This window comes from Neopelma chrysocephalum, unplaced genomic scaffold (genome assembly GCF_003984885.1).
Source record: "Neopelma chrysocephalum unplaced genomic scaffold, ASM398488v2 Primary Assembly neopelma1_69, whole genome shotgun sequence".
Classification (NCBI taxonomy): domain Eukaryota; kingdom Metazoa; phylum Chordata; class Aves; order Passeriformes; family Pipridae; genus Neopelma; species Neopelma chrysocephalum.
In genome coordinates this window covers 3,693,187-3,713,034 of record NW_020897729.1, presented here as the reverse complement: position 1 = coordinate 3,713,034, position 19,848 = coordinate 3,693,187, and the positions used below count along the sequence as shown (strand labels likewise).

The 19,848-nt window shown below is 42.2% G+C and overlaps 1 protein-coding gene across 18 annotated transcripts in view; it reads right to left on the bottom strand.

Moving 5' to 3' along the window:
- The window catches only part of MCF2L2 (MCF.2 cell line derived transforming sequence-like 2), a 166,922-nt gene that overhangs the window by 109,799 nt on the left and 37,275 nt on the right, over positions 1 to 19,848 (bottom strand). For 17 of the 18 annotated variants that reach the window (XR_003534645.1, XM_027685611.1, XM_027685612.1 and 14 more), the window contains 2 exons: positions 12,836 to 12,919; positions 3,090 to 3,204 (listed from right to left, as the gene is read on the bottom strand). Coding sequence is in view for 17 of the 18 variants with exons in the window: in XM_027685611.1 (XP_027541412.1) it covers positions 3,090 to 3,204; positions 12,836 to 12,919 (199 nt within the window). In the remaining variant the exon portion in view is untranslated. Of the gene's footprint in view, positions 1 to 3,089; positions 3,205 to 12,835; positions 12,920 to 13,081; positions 13,362 to 19,848 lie in introns of those variants that run through there. The other variant, XM_027685616.1, reaches the window with a different exon arrangement.

The window sequence follows — 19,848 nt, the reverse complement described above, 5'->3', positions numbered from 1 at the left end:
ATCCTAAATTTAGCCAGGGAAACAGAGAGAGTGTCAGCAAGTGATCCTATTTCAGTCAGTATGCTGAAAGGCCATACCAAGGTCTGAATGTCATTTGGCACCGAGGAATGGATGCGGGCAAACAGCCATGGGAAGAGGCCTAGCCAAGATGGAAGCATCAGCACAAGTGATGTACAGCTGAGAAACCCCACTTCTGTGCACCCAGAGGAAGGGAGTTTGTTTAAAAACAAATACAGACACACAGACACTCAAATTCTATCATTGTTTTCTCAGTGTCACTACTGTAATATGTCTTGTGAAAATGCATTGGGGTTTCTCCAGTTCTCTGAAAAGAGGGATTTGAAGACAATCCTGAACAGCAGACAGACATCAAGCTTACCTCCAAAATAAATTCTGGCACATTTGCCCAGATCTACAGATGTCTGGCAGAGAGGTTCCCTTTCCCTGAATGAAATATGTGCAATCAGCAGAGCTGTATCTTCAGCTCTGAATTGGGGTTAGCCCTTGAACACTGACTTGAGGAGGCCAGGAGATGTTGAATTTCCTGACCTTTTTTGGGAGGAGAGAAGGGCACCTGTTCCTCAAGGGAGCTGATCCATGTCAAGTGGATATCTTCTGTCATATTAGCATGTAGGATTAACCATTCCAGAGGGACTTAGTTACAAATGCTGAATGATGTTATCTGCAATCACAGAGCTCAACTCCACAACTAAACATGAGCCTTCTTCTACGGGATATGCAGAATCAGACACTGATATTCTCTCTACATTTGCCTGGAAAATGGTGTGCTGATTTCTCTGGTTCACTAAGCTCCGAAGAAAGAAGTACTTTCTATGATAAACAGGGTGAACTGCTTTGCAAACTATACTTCATCTAACCTGATTCATGGCCATACCCTTCGTAACTCCAGAAGAGTTAGAGACTATTCTCTCTTCTTAGTCACTTCATTTGATACCTTCTCATCTTTCTTGGAATTGAAGTAAAAGGTGAACTACTGGCAGTGAAACAACATGCACAGGAATGCTGTTATAATACACACAGCAGTATATAGCACAGTAATGCTGATGAAGGTAACAATGCAGTCCCTTTACTGCTTGCTGAGATGTGTGGCAGAGACACTCTGTGTGCATGGACCTGCCAAATGTAGATTAACAAGGCTCTGCTGCACCCAAACAGGTCCACTACTTATGACATATTAAGATAGTACTTCATATAATGAAGTCATAAATCACATAACCAAAGCTTGCTTGTCAGGTTCTTCCTCTTCTAAATTGACATCTTTGTCCCTCACTATCTACATAGAGGGTGACAAGTTTCAAATAGTGACTCAAGAAACGTAGTCAATCTTTCTAAAAGCACTGCAACAAAGACTAGAAATCTCCACAGAAAACTCATATCCCTGCAGTGTGATCTGTGATTGAAGCTAAGAGTTAAACCAGTGTGCTGGTATGCAGAAAATGTACCTTCAACTCCAGTCACTGACCTTGAATGAGTCATTTAAAGCAAACTGAGCAGTCACTTACTCAACACAGGTTTTGGTGAGCCTGTCTGTAGTGTGAGATATTACTTACACATAACTCATCATCTGTAAAATGGGCATATTGCAGCTCTCCTGACCTACAAAGTTTTGAAACTCAATTCATCATTCTTTGCACATTGCTCTGGGATTCCTCAGGGGAAGAGAAAACACAGAACTGAAACTGAATCAAAGCAAAGATCCATCCAGCCCAATACCCTGACTCCAGTGTTGGTAGATAGTGGCTACTGAGACAAAGGTAGTAGGAAAATGAGAAGCACAATATTTCCCTTGGTATATTCTCCCAAGTCCCAACATTGAGGAATAAATGGATTTCTTCAGCCCAAGTTTGCATCTGAGCCATTGTGTTCAGTTGCCATTGATGGAGCAATCCTTCATGAATTTGGCTAATTTCTTTTGAACCCATCTGTACTTTTGGGTTTCACACAGGCTGAAGAAGCATAAAGCATTTCTATCTATCATGTTGACAATGTAACATGCTAGTTCCCCAACATGTGACAACTTTACCGGGAATCACCCCCCAGCATATCAAGTACTAAGAACTGAAAAACTAGTCTTATGTTTTTCTCAGCTACTACTGCTGTTTTATGAACCCTGAGGCTGGTCACCCTCCCAGTCCTGAAGCTAGTGAAGAAATACTTAAGACAGAGTTTCTCCTGCAGAACAAAAGCCCCACAGAGCAGAGTGAAACAATGAAGCTGTTAAATTCACAGTGTGTGGTTTCTCTCAGCTTGCTTTGGCAACTCAGTATGGGGAATACATGTAGGTGGAGCTGGAAAACTTCTCACTCAAACTTGAAGGAGCGCATTTTCCCCTATGATCCTCTAAGTACCTTTTTACACAAAACCACAGGAAATAATAAATCCTTGCTTGCTTCTAACTAGCACAAGCAGCCATGGTTCAGAGACAGGATCAGGGGACTGAAAAAATATTAAGCTCTCTTAGATAAACAAGAAGTAATTCAGCAGCCATGCCTCAGCACAGATCCTCAGAGCCAGGGAAGTCAGTTTGTTTCATTATCCCTCCACAACTGCAGGCAAAGAGCAAGGAAAACATCCCAGTTGTGGAGCAATCTCCAAAGAAATGAAGCATCAGAATGCACATGGTGCTTGCCAGAATCCTGTCAATGGGGCACTTCAATTGCTTTCTCAGAAAAGGGAAAGCTGCACAGAAAGATGCACTCAGAGAATAAGCAGTCACAGCACCCGTGTCAGTTTGTCTCCTTCTAGATGCAATCCTTCCCTTGTTTCACCCAAGTCCCCTGAGGGTTTTCACAAACAGCCCCTCTTAGCTCTCTTGTGATCTGCCATCTTTGTTGCTGCTCTTCAGATCTACAACCCCTTCCACCCAGCTCAACCTGCCCTGTGTGAAGCTTTCTTTCCAATGAAAATTATGAAAGTGGTTCCTCGGGTCCCCTGTACATAGGGAAGTTTCCTAACAACTGGATAGATGCAGGGTCACTGGTACATCCCGGCAGCATCACTAAAAGCAGCGAACCACTGGGGAAGTAAAACTCTCTAGGACATCAACAGACACTTGTGCTTATCCTCACCTGGGAATGCTGGTTAGATACGTGACCACATTCAGAAAATCTTCATCAGGTATTTCACTGAATCCTGCGAATTCTGGAAAAGTTATAATGGGTGCCCCATCCTTCCCTCTTCCTCCTGCAAAAGAGAAGTTGTAAAGTTTAGAGGGTGATTTTATGCCTTTGGACAGACTGGTCAGTACTCAATGGTATATCCCTCCTTGTAAAGCATCCACATTCAGTAAACATGAATCAGCTTCCCATTTGAAATTATAACTCACTGTAGTTTCATTACCTCAGTTTACTCCAGCTGAGATTCTAGCCTATGTTTATTCTCAGCTTTTTCAGGAACCTTCTTCAGAATTCTGATTAAGTGCTTTTTTTGGTTCTTTGTTACTCATTTCCAAGTAATTCATTGTGATAATATTAAAACATTTGCCCACGTATAGGTACAGCACTCTCCGATTCCTTCTAGACATTAAAGGAAATGAAATAACTAAGCATACAAGCTTTGAATACACACACATAACCCCTGACACGGGCCTAGGACTGACCCGGTCTTAGGTCTTTCTTTAACAAGAAGACACTCAAAGTGCATGGAGGAATTAATCAAAGAATTTTGCTCTTGTCTTGTTTAGATGCATCAAACCCCTACTAAACAGGACAGGAGGGTCATAAACAACAAGGTCAAGGGGAGACTCTTTCTGAGGGATTCCCTGGTCTAAACACTGGTAGAGCTACAGGAAACATGGAGCCAAGTCCCTCATAACCAAGCAGCCTTTACAGTTCTCCTGACACGATACTCAGCTCTAGGAGCTGTTGTAGTACACAGCACAATCCTAACTTGGTTCTGCTAATTAAATCTGGGCATTGCTCCAACCACACAGAAGTTAAGAGAGGTTTTCTCACCAGCTTGGACTCAGAGCTGACTAATGAGGCACGAGAACATAAAGGAACATGATGAAACAAAGCATTTGTTACAAGTATCTTATTGCTCAGTTCTCCTTAGATAGGACATTAAGGACATTCTTTTCCCGGAGTCTTTCTTCTTTCTCTGCAATCTCTATGTAAACCTATTTTTTGCATCAGGCTCAAGAATTCTCTACAACCCAATACTGAGGGTAGTCCTGCAGCACATAGAGATTTTCTCATCATTTATCACCCACAGAAGATTCTTGCCCATAGAATAGTCATGTCATGGGCTTCTATTTAGTGAAGGGGCAGCTGTGAGAGGGAGACAGTAAATCACCTTCCTCAAGGAAAATATCCAATAAATTATCCCATTAGGAACATGGGAGGAAACAGAGAATCAGTGAGGGAAAAAAAGAAGTTCTCATTCCTTGAAAGTACCCTCTAAATCCCCACAAATAAACCCTGTTTCCAGGCTGCTCCTTGCATTTCCCTGCTGTTAACCACAGCTGGTGCCACAAACCAGTTTCTCCTGCTCCTGTGTTGGTGATGACTGCAAAGAGGTGCTCCAGGAACTCCTGGCTATTTGCGTGTAGAGGGGACAGTCCATTCCTAGTCCTGAACCTGCCTCTGCCCAATCCTCCCACCTTCTTGACGTCATGGTGGCTTTGTCAGCACACTACCTTTAACCCCTATTTTCCTTTCTGAAGGTTGATTATTGCTTTAATTACATCTGAAAATGACTCAGTTGAGTGAGATCATCCACTAAACTGACCCTACTGGAGAGAAAACAGGCCTACAGAGATTGAAAAGGCTTTCAGCCAAAACACAAAGCAAGAATACCATCATTCACACTGCACTGAATTGGGTTTCAAATGTTGAGCAGAGCCACAGCCTCCACATTGACCTCCACACTGGCCTTGGGATGATGCCAAGTGCTGATGCACAGCAGCTGGATCCCAGGGCATTCCAGCTGCACTGTCTGCAGTCAGCAGTGAGGGAGAATATGCTGTCATGCAAATTCAGTCAGATTTTCCCCAGACTGTTGCACTCTAGAGACCAGGAACTCCAACCAGCTGGTACCCAGTTAGGCTGGTTTGTTACAGATTCTCAGTGACATCTCCTGGACACAAACAGTAACAGCCAGGAAAATTAAACAGTGAGCTTGTCTGCTCTGTCTCTTCATGCAGAGTTCAGTGCATGCCAAGGTATTTCATGGCTGGTATCTTATGAGCATTCACATGGTTCCTGGGCACCAAGCTTTCCCATGCTCTTATTTCAAATATGTGAAGATACTTTAAATGAGGGAGATGTAGTAACATGCAATATTTTGGTTTAAAGCAGTAATATTTGCTGCTGGAGGATAAGACAAAGATTTCCCTGGATCCCCTCCTTCAAAGCCTGATCGTTTATCTGCAGTTATACTCAAGATTTGCTTAAACTACAAGTTTCAAATGGTACTTCTAAGGCTCCTCAAGACCAGGGTTCTTTGTATCCCTTTTATTTTCTCTTGTATCTACATTTGTGGATGTGCTCTTCTTCCTCTGGCCTCTCTTCCCCAAGCTAGGTGAGGCAGGCTGATGATGCACTCCATGTATGTGGCTAAGTATTTTTATGACCGGATCTTCTACAAAAAGTCATCCAAGGAATAAATGTAGGCAGACTGAACACTGACTTCTTCCCTTTACCACTGGGAACAAATCTAGGACACTTAGGAGCAGCCTAAGACTGAACATTCAGCTAAGAGTGAGAAGCTCCTGCCTCTGATGAGGCCACACACCCTTAACAGCTCCTGGGCTCCATCTCATTCTCCAAACCAGAACACTCAGAGGTTTTTCAGTACAGCTGTATTTCCGACAGGGAAACAAACAAGGAAACCTTCAGTTCCTGCCAGACCAGGAAATTAGGGTGAAGTTTGAGGGAGTTTTGCGATCAGAAATTGTTAAATACTATGACAAGAAGAGAGCAGGAATATCTGAAGTGTTGAGTGACAAGCAATAACAGAAATATGTTAGGAATGGGTTGTTCCTGCCCATATCTGAACCTCAAGCAGCAGCTGAGTTACAAAGGAAAACGATCTATATCCATCTATCCCTACGTATAGCAAGATAACAAAACTAGATGTTAAAGGATATAAGGGAAGCTCCTTAAATATCAAGGGTGTTTGGAAAACTCCTCTGTATGACAGAGCAGTTCCATACATCTAAATGTTAATGCCATTTTTTCCCCTAACATTAAACCAAGATTTGCTGCAGTATGCAAATTTCTGCAGAATGCAAATTGACAAGCTGCAGCCCTTTCTTTTCAGGGCCATCAACCTTGTTTTCTAGAGAGTTCCCACATGATTTCTTCCAGTCCTTGAAATACTTTAGCTGGATACTACTCAATGTCTTGGAAGGACAGAGAGCACAAAGTGAAAACCAACAGGGACAGCCTTCAATCAGTTCCACAGCCACAAGGACTGAGTACATGGAATTTGGCTCCAAGGACTCTCTGTATACAATCCTTGTGCTTGACTGTGCATAACCCCCATGCTCCTGAGGATCACTTGTGAGAAGCGTCTAATTGTTAAACAGGAAAATTTATAATCCATTGTAAGTCAGGCATACAGGGACAGGACAAGCTCCAGCAGTTCCATGGAAGGCCAAAAGAAAAAAGGTAGTCCTCAAAAAAAGAAAAAAAATATATTTTAACTAGAAAGTGAGGGCAGGAAGAGGAAGACAGAAGTGCTGAATGGAGTGAGCCACATGAACACAGCAGAGAGGTCAGAGAGGTTACCTTATGGCTACCTGAGGTGTGTCTGCTCTATTCCAGCAGGGTTAAGGGGGCCCAAGGACTGCCAGGAGCAAAGAAGCTCAGAGAGAAGCCAGAGCAACATGAGGTATGAACTGAGCTAAAGAGCCCAATGGGAGAAGCAAGCAATACCTTGAGTTTAGTGCAGTCAGAAACAGAAACAAAGACACACTAAAAAATAGATATCAGGAGTGTGGCCATACCTGGCAGCTGCCTTCATGCAATGCACAGGTCTGCCTCTCTGACTTGCAGCTCTTCGAGGCACCATTAGATGCCACCCTGCAGCACTCTTCAGGCAACCCAGCCACTTCCAACGTCTCCTGGCAGCTCCAAGTGCTGGTGCCCAGCCAGGGAAACAGCAGCTGGTGGCAGTGGCCATTGCAAGCAGCAGTCACAAGCGTTGGAGGTTCAGTTGGCAGCAGGGGAGGTTCAGGGCTATCCCCTGTTAACTGAACTAACATGAGGCTCACTCCTGAATCTGCCTGAGGGAAGCCAGGTCATCCCACAGGCAGTCTCCTGTGGGTCACTGCTCCTCTGTCAGACCCCAGACTGCTCTGGGGTATAAGTAGCTCCATACTTTTGCCCGCACAGGAAACCCAAGAGGATTTTGTCTGCCACTTCTTCTGCAAACCTGAGCTCCCCTCCCAGATAGCACCCACAAATGTAACACATGCTGCTGATCTGGTTTAGCCCCCTCAGGTTCCTTGAGGAGTTCCATCTCTCTGCTCTCTCCCTCTGCAGATGACATCCTGCCTTGCATCCAACCCAAACTCACTGTGTCAAATATATGGACCCACCGCTGCTTGGGGAAGAGCATTCTGGTTAAAGACCTTGATAGATGATCAGAGATGCATCAAACTCAACAACTTGGAGCATGACTGAGTCAAACAACATGAGCAGAGGGCTGAGCTGCTTGAAAAAAGGCAAGACTTATGAGGAAAATATTACGGTCAACTTGACCTTCTGCCTGGTTTGCCACTCAGAATGAGAATGACAGCACCCCTTTCCTCCTCTTCCTAGGCACATTCCTTATTTTCCGCTCCAGCTTCTTGCTCAACTTTTCCACTTCACTTGTGGCCCAAGGGCAAAGGGAAAGGAAGAACCTGGGTGACAGGTCAGAAGTCAGAGTGAATGTGAAAGGGAAAGAAATGTAGGATAGACAGCACACAAGCTGTATCAGGGTAGTACAAGGCATAGTAATGGGACCATTGCTCACTCTTACGTGTGCCAATTCCCCAAGTCCCAGAACACAGAGCAGCATTCATAGTTGCCCCTACTAGACAGCCTTTCCAGCTGCCAATGCAGCCTGGATAGCTGTTGCAGTGAAGACAGGGACAGAATTCAGCTGTGGAAACAAAACAGCTGAAGTGCTTGGGGAAGGAATATACATGGGAGAGAAAGGGTTATGGCAGCAGAGAAAATTTAATTTTGCTTTGCAGTGTAAAGAGTGTGATTGACAAATGAGGTGTGAGTGCTGAATTTTGGGAGCTCTCTTGCATGTTGTATGACTGATGTAAAAGCAGCAAGCAATCACAACTGCAGGCCAAGATCCTGGACACGATGGGGATCTTAGAAAATCTCCCACTCCCCAGTTCTAGCCCACTTATGCCTCCTGGCTGGGCATCAAAATATCCATGGTTTAGACAATCAGGGGCTACACTGAAGTGCTATTCCATAGCTAGCAGCTCTCCTAACTAGAGATCACCAAATATGCTGAATCCCCAGGGGGAGGGGGGGGAAGAAAAACAAACAAAAACTCAACCCAACAAACAGGCCATGGTCAGGAAAAGTTCCAAAAGTTTTTCTGCAAGTTTACAGAGCACAAGTCCCCAGCCTGCCACAGACACTAACTCATCAGTTAGTATTGGAAAGTGTTCTTTCAAATGTTGCTGACACGTGCAGGTCACTGCTCGGGCCTGCCCACGTGCAGAGAACTCCCTGAGTTAGAGCAGCCCCGAGTGCAGCTCATCTCCCAGGCCAGACAGCCAAAAAGGTCAGAGATGTCTTGGCTGAAGTTTCACTGCTTTAGTCAGGTCTTGCTTTTTCCATGCTCTGTTGTTTTGGTTTTCCATGTTGATTAAGGGTTGTGAGTGCTGAATTTCTTATTAAATCGTGCTTCCTGGGTCTCAATTTTTATACAAGCTCCAAGCTGTCCTTTTGGCAAGGTCAGGCCAGGTTTTCCAAAAGGCTCAGTTTAAACAGGAAGCAGATGGCCAAATACCCTTCAGGCTTTGGAAATTAAATAAACTGGCTTCTGAGTCAGTTACCATTTTCAGATATAGTCTCCCATTCACTGCAGTCCTGTTGACTTAACAGGAGCAGAATACAAAGAAAATGACTCTCTGCTAATACACTTCGTGACAGTTTGTGTAATAAATTCGTGATTTAGTAACAAGATCCATTATTGCTGCAAATGGCAGATTGGGCTCTTTGAAAGAGTAATTACAGATAAGAACAGGTTGTGAGACTGCAGATAAAAAGGGGGGGTAGTAGTAGTTTCAAGTGCAGATTGGTACAGCAGGTTATTAGTCTGTCAGCAGGACAGAAACAGTATTCTACCAGTGGTTCTTTATTCTTCAGTAAAAACTGGTGTGTGAGAATAACCAGGTTTCAGTACTACCCAACTTTGGGATGTAGTTCCCTTAACACCTACAGGAAACACACAAACCTAGCTGAGCACTCCTGTGTTGTCACAGCTGTAGTCCCATAATTGGGAGTTTGTTTTCAGGGAAAGGAGAGAGGCAGTAGTGGTTTCAAAACTAGAATTTAACCACAAGAACCAGTACTCCTAGTAGATCTCACAAGCTAAGCAGGGCTAAATAAGCACATGGAAAAAGATTACTAAAGTAAAATTACGTGATTAAGCACATTGTCACACTACACTGCAGCATCTTCCATGACCTCAGTGGACCAGGGAAGGCTTTGGAGAGTTTCCCTGTTCTTGGCATGGACAGTAAGGTCTTGGTTAGTCTGGTCAGGAGGGCCAGGACAATCAGGAGGCTGTTAGTAGCTAATACACTCATTATAACTAGACCCTGGCACAATCAAACACCAAACTCATTAGGCTTGTTATATAATTCCTACCATCTGCTCAGAGATGGCAAGACAGTCAGATCCTCTTAGGAAGTTTGTACACAGCAATAGTGGAGAAAAGTGTTTCTAATGAGTCATGTCCAGAGAAAACAAAGAGCCTTTGATTCAATCACTTTCCTCTTTCTTTTCTGCTTTAATGCAAGAGAATATTATGTGTTCACTACATCTGCCTTAGCTGCCAGCTGTTGCTAAAAAGGTGGTACTAACCAAAGAAATACTCATTCATAACAAAGTTTGCAATAGTCAACCAGTTACTTTTGTTATCACTGGACAAATGGATTTGGGGTCCACAGGACTGAACAGGAGAGCTTGACAAAGCCAGAGGCTCTGGAGTAACAAAAACCAGACTCACTGCTACATCCTCTGAGCTCTGTATGTGCATGGAAGAGAGGTCTGTCTGTGCTCTGGGGGCTGCAGCAACCCCATCTACTATAAATCAGCATATACCACTGGTATGAAGTTGTTCAGAAAAACATGATACATGTCCATAACACTCTACAAGAAAGTTGGGATTGCCTTTTACTGCCAACAATGGTGAGACCTTTTTTTCCAGACAGTGGCTACTGACTGCAATCTTTCAGTATGGAAAACCAGGAAATAGGCTAAGTATCAAATTTTCAGTCACCATGTAGGCAAGCACTGAAGCACCAAAATATTTGTGGTTGCTCGTACCTAATGAAAAGCAGCAAAGCAGCATGCTTTGAGGAAAAGCTACAGAGCCATCTGGAAAAAAAAATCAAAATCAAATGAGGTCATTTATGTGTGAATTACTTTAATAAGTGAAATGAGACAGAAGAGTGCCCAGATTTGTTTTCATTGGATGAGAAAACCAATCTTTTGCTAGAGGAAAAAGAAAGTTACACTTATTTAGAGAAATGCATTTTTGAACACTATAGTAATTTCTGGCTTGTACCTTAACCTCTGTTTGCAGGAGGCAATAAAGGGACAGTAAGGAAGATTCCTGATGTATTTTACCTATGGTCACCAATAGAATAAGATACTGGGCTGAAGGGACCTCTGAGTAGATGATTTAATGTTCCTGATCTTCTTCACATGCTGCCATGGGGATTTTGGAGTGGAGGCACCTAGGTTTCCAAATTTAGCTGTAGACTTCAGACTGAAATCAATTTGGAAACTATGAACTATACTGCCTTGGTTTTTATTAGACTGTTATTTCTGGACTTAACTGAAGAGATTTTAGATAAGCCTGAAAATTCTTCAAATGGGATTTGTTTTTCATGTAGATGGGGCCACGAAGGACACCTTCTCACTCACCTTTGTTATTGGTTATTAGCACTTGTATGTCAATGAACCAATTATTTGCCAACCTCTAACAAACAAGTCCCTCAGCCCTGCCTTCTATGAAGAGTTATTTTCAAAGTCTTTAAGCAGCTTACACTTCAATTGCTTTATTTAAACATCTGTCTCATCACTTACAAGAATAAAAGAACTAGATCAAATGTGAAGAGGTGAACTTGCTAAAAAAGCAGGTGAGAATACAGGCACTGCTACAATGGTGAGTCCATAAAGAAATATGAATATGCTTTTTTATGTTTACCCTTGACATCTTTGTTCCATGTTTAATGTTCTAGATAGAACTGGAAATGGGTTTTTCTTCCTGTTTAGTAAACCACTTTCCACAGGTTGCTCATTACATGCCATATACAGCTTTTATTAATGGTCCCAAATGTCACAAAGTAATGGGGTTCAGGCATGGCAGCTCCCCACATTTTACTGGATGAACACTGAATGTGAGGCAGGGAATTCTCAACACTTCCTAATTATCCTGCACTGAGCACAACAGTGGGATGAAATAGGTTTGAGCAATTTAATGCAGTTACAGACACTATCCTGCCTGGAGGTTTGTATTCATTAGGAATTCTAGGAAGACGTGACTCTGAGATGCTTTACTGCAGATGAGAAGGCAGCTGGTTCCACCAGTCAATACCCTCTGCCTGATACAAACCTGTTAGTTACTGAACTTATTAAACTGTCACAAGATGCTACTTAGAAGCCTCCAATCAAGTTTGAATACTCAGAGCCTCATACAGAATTCTGTGTAACTCAAGATTTGGATTTCATTTGGCAGCTTGGAATGTACTTAAAAATGCAAAGATGCAGCAAAGAGCCGGCCTGCCGAGTTGACCATTTATAGAGCTGGGCCTGTGCACTCTCTGCACTGTGTTCCCAGGGTTTCTCTCTGACAAGAGGGACAGGTTGTTCAAGAGAACCTTCTTATGATAATCTCAGCATTTTGTGTAAATTCATGATACTTCAGTGTGCATCTATAGGGAAGATAAAATGCAAATTCTGAATTCCCTTATTTGCAGAACAGGCAGAAACAAAGACAAAAAGAATTGCCGGAGGCCATGCAGTCAACAGCACAGGCCATTCTATATAGATACCTTCTACAGTATCCAAAATAAGTGTATTAAATAATCTGGCAAATATTTCAGTATCAGCTCTTTATTCAGGAAAGGAACTGCGTCACTTTGTGTGATTGCAAACTTCAGGCAAACAAAGGAATATGTAATAATCATATCTTTAAAAGATTAGAACCTTACACTTTAGCAATGAATCATTTCTAAAACAAAGGCAAATGAGAAGGAAGGGGGAGGTCATGAATAGCTCCCTGATAGACCAAAATCTTTTCCCACAAACAAGATGCTCGGCCATTGTGGAAAGATATGTGTATAAAGATTTGTTTAAAGATTTGTTTAATTTCTACCCCCTGTATCTGTTCTCCCCAGCCCATTGTGGAGAACAAGGAAAATTGACTTGCTCTAAGAAAAACAAGCAACTTGGCTTTTATCAGTTCCAAACACCCCAAATATCTGATTGTAACAGCACTTTTCATTAGCAATATAAAACTACTATTGCAACTGCTGTACAGAGCTGAAGGGTGACAGTCAGCATGATAGATTCCAATATGTTTCCAAGAGAATCCTGGAATGTGAGTACTAGCAACTTCTTACCTGACAAGATAGCAAATTGCCTGTGGAGCTGCTCTATTATATCCACTGCTACCAGCGGCCGTATCTCCTGCTGCATGATTTCATCTGTGCAAGGGAAAACAGAAATGAGTTAATAAAGCCTCTATGACAATTTTTGCATCCTTTAAGAACCCAGCTAAACAAACATGACACTCAAAGAAAAAGACCCTGGCTGGGCGACTGGTTGAGATATTATATGACTACCATGGAGACCTTTATGATACTTACAGAGTCTCTCTCCTCTTCAGCCTACTAACTTCAGCTATTGCTTTGTGGTTTCACAGAGAGCTTTCCATAAACCAGCTCCAGTGGATTTGCCAGAGCTTGCCACAGGTTTGCTCAAGCCGACACCTGCTCTTTACTGCTTCAGGTTTCATATTAAGTCACTGCATTTGGCCTCCCAGTACAGCAGCGTTTCAGTCTTTGAAACAGTGAAGTCTATTCCTCATTCAGGGCTATGTTCCACCCCGGACTCCCCGATCTCTGCCGGAGGACTTTGTGTAACCAACCAATCCAGAACTGTTTCCTTTCCTGATGCTTTTTCCGCTACAATCAAATACATAGTAAAAGGAGGAAATACGGGGCTGGGAGGCTTTCTTCTCATGAAAACAAAGCCTGCTCTTTTAAAGTAAACACTGAAAAGTTAAAAAGTAACTTGGCAAGTAGCTGGGGAAAAATCACCACAATTTTGTGTGATCTATCAAGTGACAAGTACCTATAATCTCACGCTGAAGTAATCTGATCTCTTTCTGAAGCAGGTGCACCCAATTGTTCTCCCCACTCTTCACCCCAGTCTAGAGCAGCAGCATTTATGGGGAATATCTGCCAAGTCAACTGGCAGGATCAAGGCCTATGTTATAATAACACCTACTGTAACTACTCCTTTAGCCACTGTGCAGCTACAGAACAACAACCAGTCCTGGTTTTGTACAACTCGCCTCTAATGCCCAGACAACAAGTGGGAGGAAGGAAGCTGGGTCCAGGTAGATCACAAATCTGAGGGAAGGCAGGCAGCTGCCCTATTTAAGCATCAAGATCTTCACTGATGTGAATACAATACAGATACTGAAATATTTTGGTGCACCTGGTTTTAAACCAACTGTCCAGAAATAGAGAGGGAGGTCAGAGAGGTTAGAGATTAGGTTCTTTCTCTTGCATCTTAGTCTACTGCCCCAAATACCACCTCTCTTGCTTTCAGACAACCACTCTGATCCTTTCCAGAACTAGGGAGTCTAGGTTTTAAATGACACAACTTCATTTGGAAAGTTTTCTGTTCATTTTCAAAGACTACACTAATGCCTTGAGATGATGTAGATGAAGGGCTTGTGTCACTGCTCTCTCCCAGACAGACAGTGACACACAATGTGATATTGTGACAACTGTGCAGTCCCGTGGGTAGTCAGGTACTCTCAGGTTTGGGTGACCAGGACTGAGATTATGCCAAAAAGTTGCAGAAATAGAGCAAAGGATGAGACAATCACAAGGAGGCTCCATAGAAACAGACAATGAACAGGTGCCACCATCTCTCACCTCTCAGAGACTTCCTCATCCCTCCAGGGTAACAAACCTGTCAGTACCTCAGTTTGCATTTGATGTTTCCCAACGTGAAGGCATCATTAATATCAATCAGTCTTGAGCAAAATAGAAATTCTACCACCCCCATATTAGCTTTATTAGCTTGCTCTAAAAATAGCCTGGTTTCAGGTTTCTAAATATCGTTTTTATTCCAAAAGAATTTTGGGATGTACGGATCAGATGAAGTAACAGAAACAAGAACTGCAGAGTGCCAGTTAATTCTCATCAAATTCCCTGCCTGGGCAAGACAAAACACATGAGATTTGTTGTAAAACCCACACTCAGGAGGAGATGTTATGATGATGATGATGATAAAGGTGGTACAAAATACAATTGGTGACTAGGAATCACACATTCAAGTAAGTGAGTAGAGCTCACACACTGACATGCTGGGAAAAGAAATTGTAGCAGAAGAAACTAGCAGGAAACTGAGAAAATCTGAACAAACAAGGGAAGGTGCCTCATGAGCTTAAGTGGCAAATCAGATCACGTGGCCATGAAATGTCAGCAGCTGTACCCAACAGCACGCAAGGTCCCATTTGCAACTTCTTCTAGGAGAGTGCTTAAAAGTGGTTACTCTCCAACATGGATGAATTTGTATCACCATCACAGCACAGAGCTTGCAGTAGAAGTTGTAGTCCTTGGAAACATCATTACCTGGAGCTGCTGAAGGAAGTTTTTAACCTTCAACTAAAAGAAAAGCTTGAAAAAATCTTATAAGCAAACCTAAAGACACAGGTCTGGGTTTGTTTCAAAGTCATGACATTTTGTCTAGCATTACTGAGCATTAGTCCATTTATATCTTCCACTAACTTTATCCCAGGAGGCTCTGCAGCCTCTCTGGTCTGTGTGCTGCAAGCCACAAGCCAGAAGGAAGTGACGTTCACCCTCTTGGACAGAAGCAATGTACCACTTCCCTGTGGGACTGAAACCCCAGCTGAGAAAACCCTGCTTCAGGTTGACATGAGCTGATATTGAGCTGACAGCTGCAGGTTCATAGACTACTTCAGAAAAACCTATTGAGGATGTTTTAATTCGCTACATGGGGACCCAGAGGTCAATAGGAAGGTTTCAGGAAGCTGAAAAGCCTCAAGAGCTTAACAACTGTCTTGTTTCATTGTGCCTTGCTAACATCTACAGAAGAGATTGGATAACCCCTGATCACCTCAGAGCAGTCCTGTCCTCTGATAAAGTCTGTAGAGCAATGCCATTCAAGATCATATCAAAACCTACACCAGCCAAGTGTCTGGAACATGTTTATCTTGGCAAACTTGACTCAGACATTTCCCAGCTTCTGTGTGATTGTTCTTGTGGTCTTAATTGTCTCTAAAATTAAAAAACGAAAAAAGCTTAATTGATCAAATGGTGTTATGTGAAACAATGCCAATCCCCTACACAGGCCACCAAAACTGAACACTTACACATACTACACAGTTCTTCATGACTTGAACTAATTTAATTTGCCAAGGCAATTAAAATGTGAATAAGAATGTGATGGAAGAGGAAAAAAAAATAAAAAAAAGAAACAAAAGAAGTCAGTTCATCTGCTCTTGGTTCTCCTCTTAAACTACCACAAATTGAATTCCTAGCAGAGGCCAGTTTCACTGCAGAAGAATTAGGCCTTACAGTTTTGCTTCCCAAGGTTTTCTATCCAGGGTGAGAAAAAGAAAAGCAATTACTGTAGCCATCTGTCTGGCACAGCTTCTCCTCCCTTCTTGCTCTCTAGGGAAACTAGCTGCAACTGTGCTATCTAATCTTCAAGGGGAAAGCCATTCAGTTATGCTTCATAATTCACTCAAAAATGAAACATGCTTGGGCTTCCCCACACGCACACTTGCCTATTTTATTCCTCACCCAGCTGTATGTGTTCCCACAGCAGGTCTGGAGGAGCTACACCAGCAGCAGCTGATTAAAAGTAACAATGAATATAGTCTTGTTCCTTTGTCTCTTCTCTGAGCAGAGAGAAACTAGTTTACATGCTAATGGCAACTAATAATTTCCAACAGTGCTGGAAATATGACCTTCTGGAGTGAAGGACTGGACCGTGCCGAGCAGATTGACACAGCAGTGCCTGTTGCTCCGTGGAGGACACCAAAGGCAAAGAGCCACAACAGGACACTGGGGTTTCTTTGTGTTCAGTGACTGAACGGTGCAACTGCCCGGCCTTCTGCTGACTGCAGGAGGGGGCTGCGGCAATCTCCCATCTGAAGTCACTAATCTTGGAATAATGGGTTACAAATTTCCAGAGCAAAGTTCATGTCTTTTTAATGACAGCCTAATATGTAATTCACAGGGAAAGAAGACAGATGGGAGTGAAAGAAAATCTTTGCTAGAATGGTAGAATACATCAGCCTACTTCTATTTTGTGCAAGCTCAGTCAAAAATTATGCTCAGAGCATTCAAATCAAGATTGTGGGTTTGGAGAAAAATCAGATTGCTGATGTGATGGAAAAGGTCAGGGAGAGTTAAGCATGTGGCCAGATATTTCATTTTAAGAGCATGAAAGGACACCTTTCATGTTATGTGTGCTTATGCTTCTTAAAAACTACCAAAAAGCAACACACAAATTCAGAGTTTGAAGGTTGCAAAGTACCTACTGTTGAAATGTTCTCTCAGGTCCTGTATCTGCTTTGCTTGCCATGAACCACAGTTAGCTATGAGTCTAGCAGAGATAAGTTAGATTTCAAGAATTAAACACACTAAGGAAACAAATTTATATGTTTCACTGATAAGGTTTAAGCAGGCTAAAGGATTTGAAAATAATCTGTCCCACCAGAATTCCCAGTACGAACCCTTAAGCAAAACATTTCCCTTCCCGAAGGTCAAAAAGAACTTCAAAGTTACTACTTTTTGGTTTTCTTTTTTTTAAAATTAATTCTATTTATTTCTCTTTCTCACAATTTGTGCTTTCTGTTTACTTTTTGATAAGGTTTGTTTATTCTCACAGCCCAGACAGAGAAACAGCAAGATCAGACACAAGCTGCTGTGCTACAAATTTCTCTAAAGAGGAACTAAAACCCAGCTATAAACAGAAAGGAAATCCCATCCTTTCTCTTATTCTGCTGCGTAGTCCCACCACCTCTTTTTTTTTCTAACCTGTGTTGAATCAACTGAAAACCAAGCCAGGAATAAAGTTATTGTAAATAAACTGAAGCAATCCTTTCCTTAGTGGAATTGCTTCTGATCTGGGTTAGTTCTCTGCAGAGCTGCTTGAAGGGTACAAGTGCTGGTAATGCAGGGGGGCCAAATGGCAAAGCCAGGACTACCCCTTCCAGAAGACAATCAGACTAAGATCAGCTTAGGGCAAAAGCCAAAATACAGCATAGGTAAAGTGACTGATGTCATCTTCTATCCCAGCTCAATTTTTCACCAAGCACAACTGTAAAACTTACAAAGAGTATCTGTTTAAATTCAATTTCTCTTCTCATTAAAACCAAACTTCATCACAAAGTTTGCTCACTAACTTACAGAGACACAAAATTCTTCTAAAATATTTAAGTAACTGGTTCATGTCTGGAGGTATCCCTAAAAGTTGGTGGTTTAGTTGTAACAGCAGCCTGACTTTGTGTACACTAATGTAGTAGAAATCCGGACATGCAAGGTTAGGAGCAAGATTCCAACTGTCTTGAGTGATGCACTTCCAATATGTTCCAATCTCTTAAAAAGGGGACAGATCATGGTGTGGATGGAATTGCCTCACAAGCTTTCCCAAACAATCTCCACGGAAGAGGGAAAGGCTAGAAATGCACCTTTCCCTAAAGAGCTCAAAAACCTGTGACTCTCGGTGTCTACGTAGGCAGAAGCTGAACTGGTGCCTGATGGGATTTTTTCTTGCACAGCAGATCTGCTCTCAAGTTTTCTCCTGTCATTACACTAAGTCATGATCAGTATTTCCAAGGCATTCTGCACAGCCTAATGAGGGATGTACAGCTTTACCTGAGCTTGGCTCTGCAGACACATTAGACATTTCTGCTGGTTTTAAGTCTTTCAGGGAAGATTGCTCAAATTACTTTGGATCACTGCATTTTTTCAATTAATCTCATTTACTAATTTTGATGCTCATTTAACGTAAAATTACAGGAGTGGAGAGGTCACAGATTGAAAATACTTGTTTAGTGGCTGTGTTTTCCTGTGTTCCAGGAGTGGTTACAGACTTAAACAATTTGTTTTTACAGGCAGGCAGAATTACACATTAGGAGTCTACTGTGGCTGACTTGGAAGGGGGAGAAAGGAGAGTTGTTCATGTCAAAGAGCTGAAATCTTGTCCTCCCAACTGGAAATCCCCTCGATTTCAGTTTCTTGAGTAGGTATGTTGGGCAAAAGCCATTCACATAACCCTTTGTTTGCAGCTTACTGAATGAAAGATGCAAGAGAGGCTCAAAGCAGTCATTACAGAAAACCTCCAAAGGAGACATTTGAACACTGTCCAAGTAAGAATGTAAGGACTACAGACAGTACAGACCACATTCCCAGTTGTTTGCAGGTCAACATTGCCACTACATAAAAGTGAAATTTCTAGTTCACCCTCAAGACCACACCAGTCATTAGCAAACTGCAAGGACTTTCCACGGACTTGTTTGCAGTGACTTTCAAGTCACAAATTGTCCATCATGCTCCTACTTTGCACTAGAAATGCAAGTGAACCACAGTTATTTTTGATTCAAACCTGAATTTAGATCCAGCCTTTCAGGTGGTTGCTGATTCGACAGACCCCTGAGGCATGTGTGTAAGGCAAAGTTAAGTCTATATGCAGCTGCACAGAAACAAGAGGAAATGCTTGCAGTCCTGTTTTGTTAAACATTTAAATATGTTTTAATTTAAAATGATAGCAGATGGCCAGGAAGTTCAGATACAGACGCAAAATCTGAGCCTGGGGAACACCAAGACTCAGAAATAGTGAAGTTGATAGTTCTCAACCAGGCCTATGTATAGTTTAAACATCAATTATTCTGTGTCAAATTGACAAGCAGGCTGTTACCAGTCCAGGCAGGACGTGTCCCTGCTACTCTTATATGCAGTGCTGCTACTGCTGACATGTACCCTCTAGGCTTTATGTCAGCTTTCTAAGCCAACTTCAAAATATTTTGGTATAGACTTCCTCAGATGAAGAAACAGATTTTGCTACTTTTTCCATTTAACCACTTCTTCAAAAACAATCTTTGGATGTTCTTGTTTGACTGGGATTTTTTTTTTGTATGTTTTTAAAGAAGTTGTCTTTAAATTGATTGGCAAATCACAAAAATCAAAATCTTTCTGCTACATAAGTAAACTGGTATTTAGCTTTACTATTGGTACATTCTACAAAAATGAACTGGTGTGTACAAATTTATATATATAGTCACACTTCAAGGATTTTGATGACTACTTACTACCAGAATGCACCATACATTTATGCACACACCTAAGAATCCTTGATGAAT